Source organism: Ixodes scapularis, unplaced genomic scaffold (assembly GCF_016920785.2).
Source record: "Ixodes scapularis isolate PalLabHiFi unplaced genomic scaffold, ASM1692078v2 PGA_scaffold11__112_contigs__length_91849675, whole genome shotgun sequence".
Classification (NCBI taxonomy): Eukaryota; Metazoa; Arthropoda; class Arachnida; order Ixodida; family Ixodidae; genus Ixodes; species Ixodes scapularis.
Window position 1 is genome coordinate 55,693,167 of NW_024609837.1, and position 15,249 is coordinate 55,708,415.

The 15,249-nt window shown below is 46.3% G+C and overlaps 2 protein-coding genes and 1 non-coding gene across 5 annotated transcripts in view; 1 reads left to right on the plus strand and 2 right to left on the minus strand.

Annotated features, from left to right (window-relative positions):
• LOC8041586 (high affinity cAMP-specific and IBMX-insensitive 3',5'-cyclic phosphodiesterase 8B) overlaps positions 1-15,249 on the minus strand; it is a 450,039-nt gene that overhangs the window by 396,715 nt on the left and 38,075 nt on the right. The window lies entirely within an intron of this gene.
• On the plus strand, positions 432-6,127 carry LOC115328208. The gene is made up of 4 exons (XR_006077450.1): positions 432-784; positions 1,427-1,600; positions 3,565-3,739; positions 4,896-6,127. It is a non-coding gene; the product is annotated as an uncharacterized LOC115328208 (transcript).
• On the minus strand, positions 8,135-11,490 carry LOC115310978. 3 transcript variants are annotated; one of them, XM_042288918.1, is made up of 5 exons: positions 10,877-11,490; positions 9,804-10,170; positions 9,316-9,449; positions 9,193-9,257; positions 8,135-8,708 (listed from the first exon to the last, which is right to left on the minus strand). In XM_042288918.1, exons 2-5 carry the CDS (start codon positions 9,833-9,835, stop codon positions 8,304-8,306), a joined length of 636 nt encoding a protein of 211 aa, XP_042144852.1. In that variant the 5' UTR covers positions 9,836-10,170; positions 10,877-11,490; the 3' UTR covers positions 8,135-8,303. The 3 variants fall into 3 exon arrangements, with proteins under 3 accessions (XP_042144852.1, XP_042144851.1, XP_042144850.1); XM_042288917.1 differs by lacking the exon at positions 10,877-11,490 and having other exon boundaries at positions 9,918-10,862; XM_042288916.1 differs by lacking the exon at positions 10,877-11,490 and having other exon boundaries at positions 9,804-10,862.

Genomic DNA, 15,249 nt, shown 5'->3' on the forward strand with positions numbered 1-15,249 from the left:
CATGGTTGTCAGTTAACTGAGGCTTTATCTGAAATCACAGGAAGCGCTTTTCCGCCCACCACAAATGTTTAAGCAGTTCGCGACAGAACAAAGCAATGTTACATGACCTTCCTAACACCGAATCTAATGCTGAGGAATTTGCACTTTTGAATCATGACGATTGGCAGTTGCGTCTACTCTGCATACGAGCCAAAATGGCGGCGCCCACAGCAATGTGGGGGAACGGAGTGCCGATACTCTAAGCGAGTGGCTCTACTCCGTTCCATACTTAATATGCAACGCTGTCAAAGCTACTGGCGTGAGCGCGTGGCTTTGTCTATGGTTTCGTTCGCGCAAGCACGCGTGCAAATGATCAATGACACCAAGCCCCATGCTCGCGCCAGTAGCTTTCACAGCGTTGTGCGCTAACTGTGAAACAGAGTATACCGTCAGGGCAATCAAGTTTGGTGTGACACGTCGCGCCACCTGGTCCAAAATATTTCCAACACTGAGAAGGCTCTTTCGGCAGCTGTGCCTGATCGTGTGGGTCGAGACTCGCTTCCTCGGCGTTAATTTAAAAGTTGTCTGGTTTCCCTGGCTTTCGATACGCCTTCAGTTGTCGCGTGCGATCCCGGATGCCTCCGCAGAAGACCAAGCGTCGAAGGGCATCGAGCGTTCGGTATTGTTGCGTGAAGGGCTGTCACAACCGAGAAGGCCTAGCTGGTGTCAAGCTCCACAGGTTCCCGTCGCGGCCCTGGGAACAAGCACGCCGCCAGCGATGGATAAATGCCGTAAGGCGTGTAAAGTAAGTACTCCGTGTTAATCGCAGAGCTCGAGACGCATTGCTAGGTGTGCTTTTTGATTTGATATTTCAATGAGGACGGTCGAAGCGCGGCGTTTTTATCATTTATGTTCGATGCGGCGAACTTCCTAGAGCCAGGTTCATGCTGTTGACATGCCGTCTTCTCGGCGGACTATTTTTGTTTGAACTGCGTTTTGAGGACAGTTGTGCCAATGTTTCGCGGAGCATTTCCTGGAACTGCGTTTCGTGAAAATTTTGCGGAGATCAGCTCACTTGGTGAACTGCTTCGCGAGGCCAGAACCTGTTTCAACTCCAGTAATGTGATCAGAGAACCACACATTCTCTAATGTTCGCGAACCGTTGCGGGCCCGTGTCAGTGAAATCTTTGTTCGAGCAGCTTTCAGCCAGGTATTTTACGCTTCCTTCTTGCGTGTACTGAACCCAAGTGCTTTTTAAAATATAGTTTAGTAGAGATTCCAACCTTACCGATTGAATTCCCAATTTGACTCGGGTGTTATATTAAATAGGGACGGGGAAACTAGAAAACCACACAAAGCACCAGTTTAAATGAGCATAGTCTGCATACCTTGCTGCCTCCTAGATATCAGTTGGGTTTGAAGCTAATTCTTGCATTCATTACTTCAGCGATGACGGTTCAAACTGGAGTCCGAACGAGAGCTCCAGGATATGCTCAACTCATTTCCTGAACAACGAACTCAGCAATATCGAGAACCACCCTGGTTACTACCCAACGCTGTTCCCAGAAGTGTACCGGAAGAAGTCTGTGGATCCTGAGGCTCAACTTGGAAGGTTCAGCAGGTAAATATTGACTTTATTCACCTTTGGTTTGTTGCTCGCTATGTGTGTGGTGGTATGTGTGCACTGGCTTGTGTGTCTGCCGGCATCTTTATGGGTGCTCGCTCGCTGTAGTGATATTAAATTCTACTTCCTCATCTAAGCTAAGCAGATCGTGCGACTGTGCGCCCTGTAAAAAAAAGAAAAAAAAAAAAAAGCACGGGGGATTGTTTGAGAGAGATTCTGCCTGAGAGATTGTCGTGTGTCTGATTCTCTCGTATGCCCAGCGACAAAACTTGCTCAACAACTGTTAATACTGTTGGAAGCTATATTTACGAGGGTTGTTTGAGAGGTAATAATGTTACCTGCGAAGGAGTTGCCCGAGGTCGATGGCACTTGAGAAATCTACTTAGTTCTCCTTGAGCGTTATGCACTTACCGGTCATATTCCAATGTATCCAATTCATAGAGAAAAAATTGCTATTTGTCTTGGTCCTCACACTACTCACATAAAGAGTGCGATGGTATGGTCACTGTGAAAAGGCTGCTGTTTTAGTGCAGAAAACAGATGAAGGTTCTACGGTGCCAAATCTGGTGAGTATGGTGGGCAAAACAACAGTCAATGTCACATTCATGAATTCACTGCACAGAGGTGCGGGTGTTGTCTTACTTCCACGACATTCAAAAACAGAAACGACGGCAATATGTCGTCGTCTCGGTTTTTTCGTCCTTCAGCAGATGACACAGAATGGGACGGCAGCACGTCGTGTCTGTTTCTCGAGTCGCAGGTCCTTCGGCAGATGAGGGAGAGTAGACATGGAGTGCGACGGCAGCACATTGTCGTTGCTCTTTCTCGACTCGCAGGTCCTTCAGCAGATGAGGGAGTGTAGACACGGATTGCGATGGCAGCACATTGTCGTTCCAATTTCTTGAGTTGCAGGTCCTTCAGCAGACGACATAGAGTAGACACAGAACGGGACGGTAGCACATTGTCGTGGCTGTTTCTCGAGTCGCAGGTCCATCAGCAGACGAAGGAAAGTAGATACAGAACAAGACGGCAGCACATTGTCATTCCTATTTCTCGAGTTGCAGGTCCATCAGCAGACGACAGAGAGTAGACACAGAACGGGGCGGCAGCACATTGTCATTCCTATGTCTTGAGTCGCAGGCCCTTCAGCAGACGACAGAGTAGACACAGAACGGGACGGCAGCACGTCGTCGTGGCTGTTTCTTGAGTCGCAGGTCCTGCGGCAGACGAGGGAGAGTAGACACGGAGTGCGACGGCAGCACATTGTTGTTCCTATTTCTTGAGTTGCAGGTCCTTCAGCTGACGAAAGAAAGTAGATACAGAACGGGACGGCAGCACATTGTTGTTCCTATTTCTTGAGTCGCAGGCCTTCAGCAGACGACAGAGTAGACACAGAACGGGACGGCACCACGTCGTCGTGGCTGTTTCTCGAGTCGCAGGTCCTGCGGCAGACGAGGGAGAGTAGACACGGAGTGCGACAGCAAACACATTGTTGTTCCTATTTCTTAAGTCGCAGGTCCTTCAGCTGACGAAAGAAAGTAGATACAGAACGAGACGGCAGCACATTGTCATTCCTATTTCTCGTTGCTGCTTGGAGGGGCACGATGTTTGACAGAGTGATATGAAGCATTGTCCATTACTATGAGTGACATGAAGCATTGTCCATTACTATCACACTCCTGGCCTTGATGTTTGGCAACAACTTCTCTGCAAACCACTTCTCAAATCGCTCTAGTGACACACCAAAGATGACAATGTCGCACTCAGTGTGTACCTTGTGTGGCTCGGGCACATGCAATGAAATGGAACCTTTTCGCCCCAACTGGGAGTTCATGACATTCATTTCGTCCTCTTATGACATTGAACATATGACATGACACCTGCGATTCTCGATATTCTGATAGGAAGTGTATAGTGCAAGATTAGCAGATATGTATTTGATTGTGCATACTTGTTTGCAGGTGGCAGGAGCGATCAGCATGTTCAGGTGCCTCAGCTGCAGGATCTTCAGGACTACCATCTACAGGTGGTACCAGCCCAGTGCCTTCTGAGCATGATTCAGATTCCAGTGGAAGCCCACAACGGGGGTTGGAGCTGCTGTGTGAAGCTGTAGAACTTCGAGAGAAGTGTTCAGTGGTGAGTTGGTAGTTATTATGTATTTTCCCCCCCATCTTTTGATTGCAGCAAGGTGCATCAGAAGCTGAAAAGCAGAGACTCAAGCCAAAAAACTAGCCGTTTGATTTCTGTTACAGTTAAAGCAGTACTATGAAATTGATTACATTTTGGTACCGTATTTACTTGAGTCTAAGCCGGCATTGATTTTATGCCCATCCCAAAAGGTAGAAAAATAATAAAAATATATCCTCGATTGTAAGCCAATCAAAAAGTAAAGAACACCATGCACTTTTAAAAAAAAACTGGCTCGTGCTTTCAACACTTATTTCGCTTTTGCTTGAATGATTTTTGTGATCATGGGAAGTGTCACTGTTTTCTGCGTCGTCGAATGGATCACTCGAAATAAAATTGGCCAATATTAACGAAGTAAATAAGTTTACTGTGGTTTGAGTGAGGTATTTGACACTAACCGGAATACATAAATCAGGAGAATGCTAAACTGGTGACGCGAGCTAAGATAACCAGCTCTCCACAAAGCCGTACAGGAATCAATCTCTTAGTTTTGCAATAACCGTACCAAAAACCAAACCAGTTGTTTTTGTTGAATCTTTGCTGGGAAGTGATAATTTGAAAATGAAAATCTGGAAAGTATCAGAAAACCAGTTGACATGTCATTCACTATAGATATGCATATCAAAAGCCGAGCTAGTCGGATAATGAAAAAATATGTGCTGACTGACCTGTACAGTTGCCAGTTGGGGTCAGGAAATCTGCAATGCTATACTCCGTTTCACCTTCAGTCCGAGCGCAGTGGACGCCACGAGCCATCCCAGCCGATCCAGCGCCGGGAGAAAGTCGCGTGACCTGCCGGTGGGGCGGGGCCACACCGGGAGCTCAAGGTCGCATGACACTCCCTCAACGCCGCATTGGCTGGGGTGGCTCCTAGCGTCCGCTGTGCTCGGACGGAAGGTGAAACGGAGTATAGTTACAGCTACACATTGTCAATCACCGAAAGGCTAATTCTTTGGCTGATAGAAATGAGACTGGGGATTGTGAGGCACGCTGCAGTGCATCCAGTGCCTTAACTCCCTTAGAGCCGCGGTCTTTCAGCACTCCAACAAATTCATGTTTCATGGCTGGCCTCGCTGAATGTTCAAGATGGGAAATGCTTTTTCAGGAGATCCAGACCGATGAACTCGGTACTTGCAGTCGAGGCTTCACAGTCTTCACGTGCTCCCTCGAAGGCGGCGCTGGTTGCACACAGATCACACATCGCGAGGTCTGCGACTTTGGGACACAGCACCAGCCAGAGTTGTCTTCAAAGTATTCAGGTCCAAGCGAGAGGACCAGTTTCTTCGGAGGTTACGAGAGCATCCGACATTCGGAGGATGCATTACAAGGCATTTGCAATGTAAGCATGAGTGTATTTGCTTTGTTTTTGAGCATGTTGCCCCTTGTCACCGAGCGGAGCTGTGATGTAACGCTGGGGAACCGGCTGCTCCTCTTTCTCATGAAAATGAAGCTCGGGTTGAGCTACACTGCTCTTGGTGTGATTTTTAGTGTCGATAGAACTACAGCATCGCGCCACTTCCGAGCTGTGCTGACAACGTTGACTGCTGCGACAGCGAGGTGGATTTTTCGGCCTCCCTCTAGCATTATTCGAGCTACGTTGCCAGAGTGTTTTAAAGTCAACTACCCTGAATGCAAAATGATCATTGATTGCACCGAAGTAAGAACAGAGGAGCCAAGTAGTGTTGGCCAGCAGCGCGTGCTGTACTCGAGCTACAAGAGTGGCTACACTCTCAAGTTTCTGGTCGCTGTAACCCCTAATGGGGCTATTTGTTTCCGTTCGAAGGCATACGGAGGCCGATGCTCCGACATCCATGTTACGGTGGACTCTGCAGGTTCTTAAACATTGTGCAGCCGGGAGACGTAATTCTGGCTGACAAAGGTTTTCCGGGCATCAGGGCAGGTCTGGCAGACACCGATGCGGTGCTCGTGATGCCACCTTTTTTATCGGGGAATGGACAGTTTAGTGAGCAAGAAGTGCGCGACACTTATGACATTGCCCAGGTCCGAATTCACGTGGAGCGTATGATACAGCGAATTAAGATATACAATATCCTCAGGACAACGGTGCCCATTACTCTGATCCCCCTGATGGATGATGTTTTCCACATGTGCTGTGTGCTGGCAAATTTGCAACCTGCCATCATCAAGCCACAGGAATAAGCGGCAGTATGTGTAGGCCCATTCAGACGAATGGCAAGGCTTGGTATGTGGCTCCAATTTCTCGTATGGGGGTCGACTCTTCCTGGGTACCAGCGTAGGCTCCAACGAGCTTGAGTATCACTTAGAGCGGTAAACCGCAACCCAGGGCCTACAATGGAAATGGCACCCCCCCCCCCCCCCCCCTGGTTGCCGCCATCTTACCCAATTGCCACATTAGTGATCACGTGAAACTAAGATGGCTGCGCCCAGAGGTGGGCCAGGTCAGATTGGCCAGATCACGGTAAGCAGAGGGGACCTCTGAGGCTGCGTTCGAATCTTACTTGAATGGATCCGCATTATTCCGGTGGGTCATGTCACGTGACAAGACTGATAGAGCAACTGGACGCGGGTAGGTTTTCGAACGCCAAGGTACAGAACATTTACCCTAGAGCGAGATCAAGTGAATTTTGGACTGCGGCCCTGCTTATTGTAATCTGGCCAATCTGATCTGGTGCACCTATGGGCGCAGCCATCTTAAAGTCACGTGATCACTAATGTGGCAAAGGGTCAGGATGGCGGCAACCGGGGGGGGGGGGGGGGGGGGTGCCATTTTTGGCCTATGGTTTACCGCTGTCAGTTTACTCAAGCTCGTTGGTAGGCTCTTTATTCGCAGACGAGTTCTCTGCCAGTGACTGTTTTGAAGGGGCCCTGCAAGGACTTTTTTACTGGTTTTAGTTTGCACCGAACCTGATCGCACTGGACGTAGTGACTTAGTGAAACTTTTATTTTCTCGAAATTCGCTTTATTTTAGAAGTTATAGGCAAATTAGAATTACAAAAACAAGCAAAAAATAACCTCCCTCGTGACGTCCTTGGTTGCTTGAGCGGCCGTGAACTAGAGGAGGGGTAGTGGGCTTATCGCGAGCGCTCACGACTGCTGCACTTTGTGTCACCGGCGCGAGAGGGCGCCACTAAATCATGTTCTGGATAGGCTGTATGCCGCGGGCAGCCAGAGCGGCTCTCCTTGCATTTGCTGCGCGATTAAACACTATTTCGGCATGACACTTCATTGGCCACAAACAACGGCAAACACAGGGTAAAGATCAGTTCAGAATGGGAGCCACTCCGCGCTGGCATACCGCGAAACGACCAAACCGCAAAACACAGCTGCTCGCCGAAGGCCTTTGGAACGCTCAGAGCCGGTAGGATTCTCCAGTCTGTAAACGACTGCAGCGCCGCCGCGTACATCCGGGACCTTTCCGTGTCGGCGCCCGATCCCACTATGTCGACGGGTCATTTCTTGTTTCCGTACTTTATAAACTGCATTTGTTTCTTTCGTGCTCTAAAATACTGAACAAAAACTACTTTTATGAATAATTGAAATGGTTCGCGCCACTTATATTTTGTATTTCGACTAAAAAGAAGCTTTTAGCGGCTCTGACCAGTAGTAAGCCCAGGACCTAAGACGTCGCATGTCGCGCGCTTTCGGTACCGCGGGAGGTTTCTGCGTCGTCCGGTTAAAATATGATGCACTGATATTTAGTTACTCTCTCCGTGCCCGCTGGCTTGCCCGAACCCCGAAAGACGTGGAAACTGCAAAAAAGGTAGACGCTGAAATATGATTGCAGGGCCCCTTTAAAGGGAAGTTATGGAGCTTCTTGAAAAAAAATTAGTTAGAAGTGAATTCTAGTGTATTTTTACCCCGTAAACCCAAACCATTTGGTGCGCAAGTATTGTTAAACGGGGGGAAAAGGCCAAAGACAATCGCTCTATGTGACGTCATCGACGGATCTTTTGGCTGCCCAAGGCTAGGGAGGCGGGGCTTCAGCCCTATTTAGAAATTGCTTGTATGGCTCTCGGGCGCATCGCATTGAAATATAATTGTGATATCTCTTATTCTAAAAGCCAAATGAACACAATTCAAGCGTTTTTTTTTTTTTTTTCGAACATAAAAGTGCCCCATCTTCCCTTTAAGCGTTCCTGTATGTAGGTCATCTCCTGTTGTAAAAGATGTTTGTAGCTTTTTTATTAGATGTAAAGATGGTTGATAGCTTTGAGTGTATTTTCCATGTCCTTGGGGTTCTATTGTATAATGAAAGTGTGAAATCCGAGCAAGTTTTATGAGTACCATTGTGTTTGTCATTGAGAACGAAGCAGCGGCAAATGAAAATCACACACCTCAGTGCAGAAGTAAACATTTCGATTGTAGGATTATATTTTGTGCACTCTGCTTCACATTTCAGCCTTGTTTTAAACCACCAATTCCTAAAAAAACTGGCAAGTATGCAAAAGAAGCATGGAACACTGTTGCAACTCATGCTGTCTGCAGTGAATTGAATGCAGTACTTTATTTTTTGTCACTCTTACTGATGTGCTTAGATCTGGTACTTTTGCGCAAGGGCTGGCAGGTACCAGCTGAAATAAAACCATTCCAGAGAAGGGATCTCATTGTTCAAAAACTTGTCATTCCTGGGAACGAGCACAGTGGCATCATGCTCATCACATGTGTAAACATAAAAATAACAAGATTGTAAATCCAGCACAAACATCAACACTTGCACTTGTGTGTAGTAGTTGTGCGATGGTTTCAGGCACAACTTGTCATTAATGTACACCAGGCAGCTGGTGAATGTCTTCCTCTTATTGGCGTCAACGACCGGTTGCCCTTTTATCGAGCTAGGGCACTTGATTTCCAGAAGGACTGTTTCTCCATCTTGCTGAAACACTCCGTCAGCACTGCCGCAAAGCCAAGACCTCTCTTGATGCACAAGCAGGCCCACCTGAAATGAAAGTGAAATAATGCTGTGGAAAGTAGACCTCCTAGCACACCATTTCGTAACATGGCTACACCTGTCCACTTCAACCACTGCACTCGGCGTGAATTCTTCTGGGGGATACTGTCGAAGCAATTAGTTTCCACATTGCTTTAGGGTCGCACCGTTGTGCGAGCACCTCACTTAGCCTTGTCTCATTCTCACATGCAAAGGAGTTGCCAAGCAATGCCAAGCACTCGTGCAAGTAGCTTTGAAAATGCTGCAAGCACTATGTTCGCCTTGGCAACATAGTGCCTGCAACTGAGAAGATGCAGTGAGAACTTTGTGTGTTTTAGAATGTGTATGTGGAGGGCAATACTGGTTTCTATGATAAGAAAACAATGCAATGCACTAATGTGTGGGTGTGTCAAACATTAGTCTTGTCATCTTTTGAATTGTGGACCGGTTTCACCGCAACTAAAAATTTATTTAGGGTATTTGAATAACGCACCTCCACGATATGTGCTCCAAACTTTTCTTCGAACCGTCGCCGTGCTTTTGGTTCAGTCTGCAAGCCTGTGTAATTGAAATTGGTATTAGCATATATTGTGAACACTCAAAGCCTAAATAATACCATAAGTCGTTGCGTCGCTTGAAAAGCTTGTGGTGTTCATCAAGCTCGCAACAAGATCCTGTGGAGTCTTCCTGGTCCGGAGGATGGTATGTGCCATTGTGCTCGAAATCCGCACCTTGCGCTCTTGGTACCACCTGTTGGTATCGAGAACATGAATTTAATCTGAGGAACGGAGTTTACAGCTATTCTGAAAAGTAGTGTTAATAGAGTAATCTTCAGCACCAGGCACATGCAGGCCAAGGCAAGAAAGTCGAGGAAAAAAAACAAAAAACTCCAAAGCAAACAGACAGTGCAGATTTTGGGCAATAATTTGCTAGTGGAAAAAGCAGATCCTTCAGACCTTTTGAAATTGCATTATCAATACTGCGGTTTCACCACTTCAAGAGTACAGTTTCGCATGAAACCTCACTACAAAGCTGGGCCTCTCGAAAGCACCCCAGATAGGTGCCAACATGCACCCTGACCTCTGAGGAGGTAAAAGATCTCACTGTGCACACTTGGACTGTGCCATCGTTGCCATGCAGATTCCGAGTACATCACGAGAAGCCACTCTTTTTTGAAAGAATGCTTTCTCGGGGTCTGTGAGTTGATCTTGACGGTACTTCAGTGCCTCTCCGTCCGAAGCCTGATGCGTTAGATGTTGCAGCACCACTTCCACTTCAGACTTCCTCACAATGGTGACCGCATCATTTACAATGTCTTCTAAGAGCTGGGCACACTCCAGCTCTACTTGATTCTGTCCTGTCAATCGCAGAATGTCCGTAAATGGGGTGTCAATGTCTGGGAAATGGTCAATGATGTAGCGTGGCAGCACCTCTCGTGGCTCTTGTTTTCCTACGAAGTTGCTTCGGTTGCCTGTGAAATTAACATTGCACGCCATTAACAACTCATAAATACAAGGTTGTAGATAATTAAAAAAAAAAGGTTAATACGTCCAGATTGCATGCAGGGTTTGGGGGAAAATTGCAGTTTGCGTCAGCAAGATATTAATCAATTTGGGGTAATAGTTGATGTTTGCTTGCCCATGCTTGGAAACCATCATAGCTGTTTAGCTTGCAGAAGGGTGCTAGGTAGGGCTAGTTGCTAAGACGACATAGTGAAAAGTGCAGCACACAAGAAACTTGACACACAACACCTATGTTTCGTTTCTCTCCTTGTCTGTTGTGCACTGTAATTTTTACATATATCTAACTCGGGAGTCACTTCACAGGTATAATCTAAAAGTAAAACCAATGATATTGATAGTTATGCTTAACAAGGAGGCTGTAATTCTCCGTGACGTGCGGGACTAGGCTAGATACTCGGATCCTGTGCAATACTTTTATTTTTTTCTGTTGAACAGCACCCAAAATAAAACATGTGCATAAGCTCAAAACAGTGCTCCGTGGATACATTGTATCGCTGGTGTCTGGTATTCCGTTAGGCGCGGCCCAATCGCCAACCCAGCAGTAACTTGCACGATAACGTGTACGACTTGACACTAGCTTTTGCGACTCGTGAACGTCAACGCCACATAACGGTGCTGCAGCATGCTCGTGAACCGATATGGCTGCACACCTACCTCCAAAAAGGTCCCCGATCGACGCCTTGTCGCTTAATTTCGGCCTCTTTGAAGGCTTGCCCCACGCTTGGGGCACGCTAGTGCAAGCGCTGACCTCGTGCGTGTTGATGTAGTGCACTACAGCGGCGCTGTGCTTGCACTCGCCGAGGACACCGTACCGGCAAGTGCAGGACCCGGCGACGACCTTTCGCGAGTCTTGGATTAGCTGTGCAAGGAAAACATTAATAAATCACCCTTTTGTCCATGTAAATCTCGATAATATATCTACTCCTCATTGCTTGCACTCACCTGGAGTGTTATGTCGTACACGTGTTTTCCCTGCTGGGAATGGCACTTGGCCGCGATGTCCGTGCCGTTCTCTTCCCGCACGCCATACACGTGGTTGTTCTGGAACAACCTCTTCCCCTTTTCTAATGCCTGGTCGCGATAAAAGTTGCCGATATCTTGAATTGGTTTGAATCCGCAAAATAAAATAACGGGTGGCATCTTTCACGTGATACCGGCCGTGTCGCCGATTTAAGCCTTCTCAGTAATACGGCATTTAGCCACGGTGGCGCTGGCGATCAACCGACGGTGGCGCGCCCTAGGTACACTGCCCAGGGGGTATAGCGTCGCAGGCCTGGATGTCGGCGAAACAGCAGGATCGAGCGCTGGGGCGAGACTGACTCCGGAGCCCGGACCGCCACTCGGAGCACCTTCTGTACCCGCGCGGGTTTCTGAAACATTCGGCGTAGAAAGTTCGGCGAGTAGAACATTCGCAACTCGAACAGACGACAAGGTTCTTGAACTTACGAGAATGTCAAGTTGAAAGAATGAACGAAAGAGGAGTCCGCTCCCTGGTATCGAACCCGGAGCCTTTGCGCGAGAGCCAGGCGCGGTAAGCATTCGGCAACGCGTTTGCTGGGCAACGCGCGTGGCTAGGGACTGATAGATGTAACAAAGCATTTCTGGGACAACAAGAAAGAGGTTGCTTTATCTATTGAGGAGGAGATCAGACCGTGGCGCTCCAAGTAATTAACTTTAGAACTACATGGATGGGGATAACAAATACAATGACTCAGCGCTCGACTGACTTAACCGAACACGGTGTCAGCGTCCGGCTGGAGTTCGTGTTCTCCGGTGACGGGGAGGAGGGGCCCTTTTGTTACCACTCTGGCCTGGATGAACAATGCAGCATGCACGGTGTCCAGCTCAGCACAAAAGCCCAAGGGGGTCAAGCTCGCATCCTGCGACGACTGCTTCGGGAGAAATCCGGCACTTAACGCCACTTCATTTTTGAAGTGACGTTAAGCTTATTTTTGGTATTTTTACGTTACACTGTGCCCCGCGCTCTATTAAAAAAATGATGACATGCACATGCTCACAAGGTCTGTGGGCATGTGCACAGGCCTTCCTTTGGGTAAACACCGAAGTGTGGGGGTGACAAACGGGTCACAGCGCCTCGCCCATGGTGACATCCATGATTATCACGTCCTGCGGCGCACCTTAGACGTATCGTTTAACTGCAATCCATATTCCCTATATGGGGAGTTCACTATAAACGAACTTGGGACACGTATATGAGTGACTGGATAACAAAGAGAACCCAGATAATAGCCACAGCAGTGGTCTCACCTTCTTCAAATAGGTTGCGTTTAGAAAGGCACTCAAGTGACATCGCTAGATGTCACAAACTATTCAATTTTGCCAAAATGAAGAACCTTCCTTTCAAGCTTCGATTTAATAAACTCTCGATCGGACGAAATTCGTACGTTTATGATACGGATTTCCAAACCGTCGTGGAATGTAATCGCTAGCAATTACAAACTGCTTCTGCAACATCGTCTACGACGGTCGATAATATTACATTCCTTATAGTAAACCGCCGAAGCATTCGAAATAAATAAGATGACCTAGCTAGACGGGTCCAGCCATGACTCAGTTCCGATCACGTTGTGATCGGAATTGAGTTATGGCTGGACCCGCCTGTTCTTAACACTGAAGTTTTCCCTCCGAACTGTGTTGTCAATAGTAATGACAGAGATAATCACGGTGGCGGTTTATTTTGGCTCGTTCATCAGAGCCTACACAGCATTCCTGTAAATATTACCGGCGTAACCTGTGAAATGGTGTGGTGTAAGGTTTTTCTCTCCCGAGGCCGCCATCGAGCACTGCTCAACCGCTTGTTTCATTGTGTAACGCACTTTCTGTTGTTGCGCCAGGTCATGTAGTCCTGGGTGGTGATTTTAATCTACCAGATGTTACTTGGCTAGGTAACTGCCCCGTGATTCAAAATTCATCCTCGCTCTACGCAACATTTTCGGACATTATTAATACATTTCATTTGTATCAGTTTGTCACTGAACCCACAAGACTTGACGTTAGTCGTGCAAGTGTTTTGGATATTATTCTTTTTAATAGGTTTCCATCGATCACCTCCGCTTCATTAGTTCGAGGAATAAGTGATAATGAGGCAGTAGTAGCGACTATGAAATGTTTGAATGTGCCTAGATATAGAAACCCACCCAAAAAGGTACATGTTCAATCGAGGGAATTATGATAGTTTAGGTTTTGACCTTATGTATTTTTTGTCTGATTTTGAGGTGTACAGTGTGTCATGGATATGAATACCTTATGGAACATCTTTAAAAATAAAATACAAGAATTAGTAGACATTTATGTTCCAACAAAGATGGTCAACGCGAAGCCCAAACAAGATAAGCCATGGATGAATTCAAAAATCAGACGATCAACAAATAAAAATAAACGTGTTTTGCACGATATAAAAAGTAACGATTCACTGATATTGGGCCAGCTTAAAAAGCGTCAAAAAGATCTCAAAGTAAAAATAAACAAATGAATCAGAATATTTTCTCTCACGTGATAGCAAGCTTAAGGACTGTCCTAAATAACTTTGGAAGTATGTAAAATCAGACGAAAGGATGTGGCTGGTGTCCCCTCTCTTCCGGTTGATGGTAATATTGTGACAGACGATAGCGTCAAGGCAGCCGCTTTCAATAAATACTTCAAGTCTGTGCTTTCAACTTTCGCACCTTCATCACTACCGCCGACGGTTGACAAAGTTAGCGGTAAAATGAACGAACTCGCGTTCGATCACAATGGCATAAGAAAATTACTAGGCAATATAAAACTAGGAAAAGCACCTGAGCCGAATGGAATTCCAAAGATCGTATTGGAATCTTGCGCCGATATTATAGCATCATACTTATTAATAATATTTACAAAGTCGCTAGAGAGTGGACGTCTACCTGATGATTGGAAGTTTGGTAATGTAGTCCCAATACTCAAGAACGGTAAAAAAAATAGTGTTGAAAACTATAGGCCAATTTCCCCAACGAGTGAATGTTGTAAGATAATGGAACATATAATTTATTCTAACCTTATTAGTGATTTAAATATAAACAATTTCTCTTCCTCGGCTCAACACGGTTTCCGCACAGGGTTATCATGTAACACTCAGCTCGTAGAATTTTATCAGGACCTTGCTTGTGCATTTGATAGATGCTGCCAAACTGATTGTATTTTTCTAGATTTCAGGAAAGCTTTTGACGTGGCTAATCACTCGCTCTTGATTCATAAATTACATAGCCTAAACATCGATGTAAAAGTTTTGCAATGGATAGCAAGTTATCTTAATGCTAGGAAACAGCGCGACATTGTGAATGGATTTCATTCATCATATGTAGATGAAATGTCAGGTGTACCACAGGGCTCTGTTTTAGGCCCCCTACTTTTTCTTGTTTTCATTAATCATATCACGCGCGCAATTTCATCGAATATAAGGTGATATGCTGACGATTGCGTTTTATACAGAGAAGTGACCGATGACTACGACGTCCAGGCCCTACAGGGTGATTTAAATAAGATCACAGAGTGGTGTTACAAGTGGAAAATGTTCCTTAATGTATCCAAATGTGTTCACGTTCGATTCACTAGAAAACGGGAAATTGTACCTGCCGCTTTTAAACTAAACAATCTTCCTTTGCAAGTTAGCGCTGAGGCAGTATATCTCGGGGTACGCCTAACCGCTGATTTAAGATGGAATAATCATGTGAACTTATTATGTTCTAAGGCCAGCGGCATGCTCCAGTTTTTACGTCGCAATTTCAGATAAGTGTCGGTTCATTTGGAAGAAACCCTCTACTTATATTACGTCCTCCCCATACTGGACTACGCTTGTTCTCTTTGGGACGCCCATACGCAAACAAGTATAAATCAAATCGAAAGAATTCAGAATTAGGCCGCAAGATATGTGCTAAATAACTATAATTTTCATGATAGTGTCTCTCAATTGAAGCTCCAACTCGGATGAAAACCTTTACAACTAAAACGAAACGCGCCTCCGTCTCAAGTTTATGTATAATCTTTATCAC

What these genes read in the sequence shown, in the direction of transcription:
- LOC115310978 (XM_042288916.1), bottom strand. Translation starts at nt 10,195, where the DNA reads ATGGCGTGCAATGTTAATTTCACAGGCAACCGAAGCAACTTCGTAGGA. An exon ending in GCACAGTCCAAGTGTGCACA is followed by an intron (nt 9,450 to 9,803) that starts GTGAGATCTTTT and finishes CGATACCAACAG; the next exon opens with GTGGTACCAAGAGCGCAAGG. An exon ending in TTGGAGCACATATCGTGGAG is followed by an intron (nt 8,709 to 9,192) that starts GTGCGTTATTCA and finishes CTTTCATTTCAG; the next exon opens with GTGGGCCTGCTTGTGCATCA.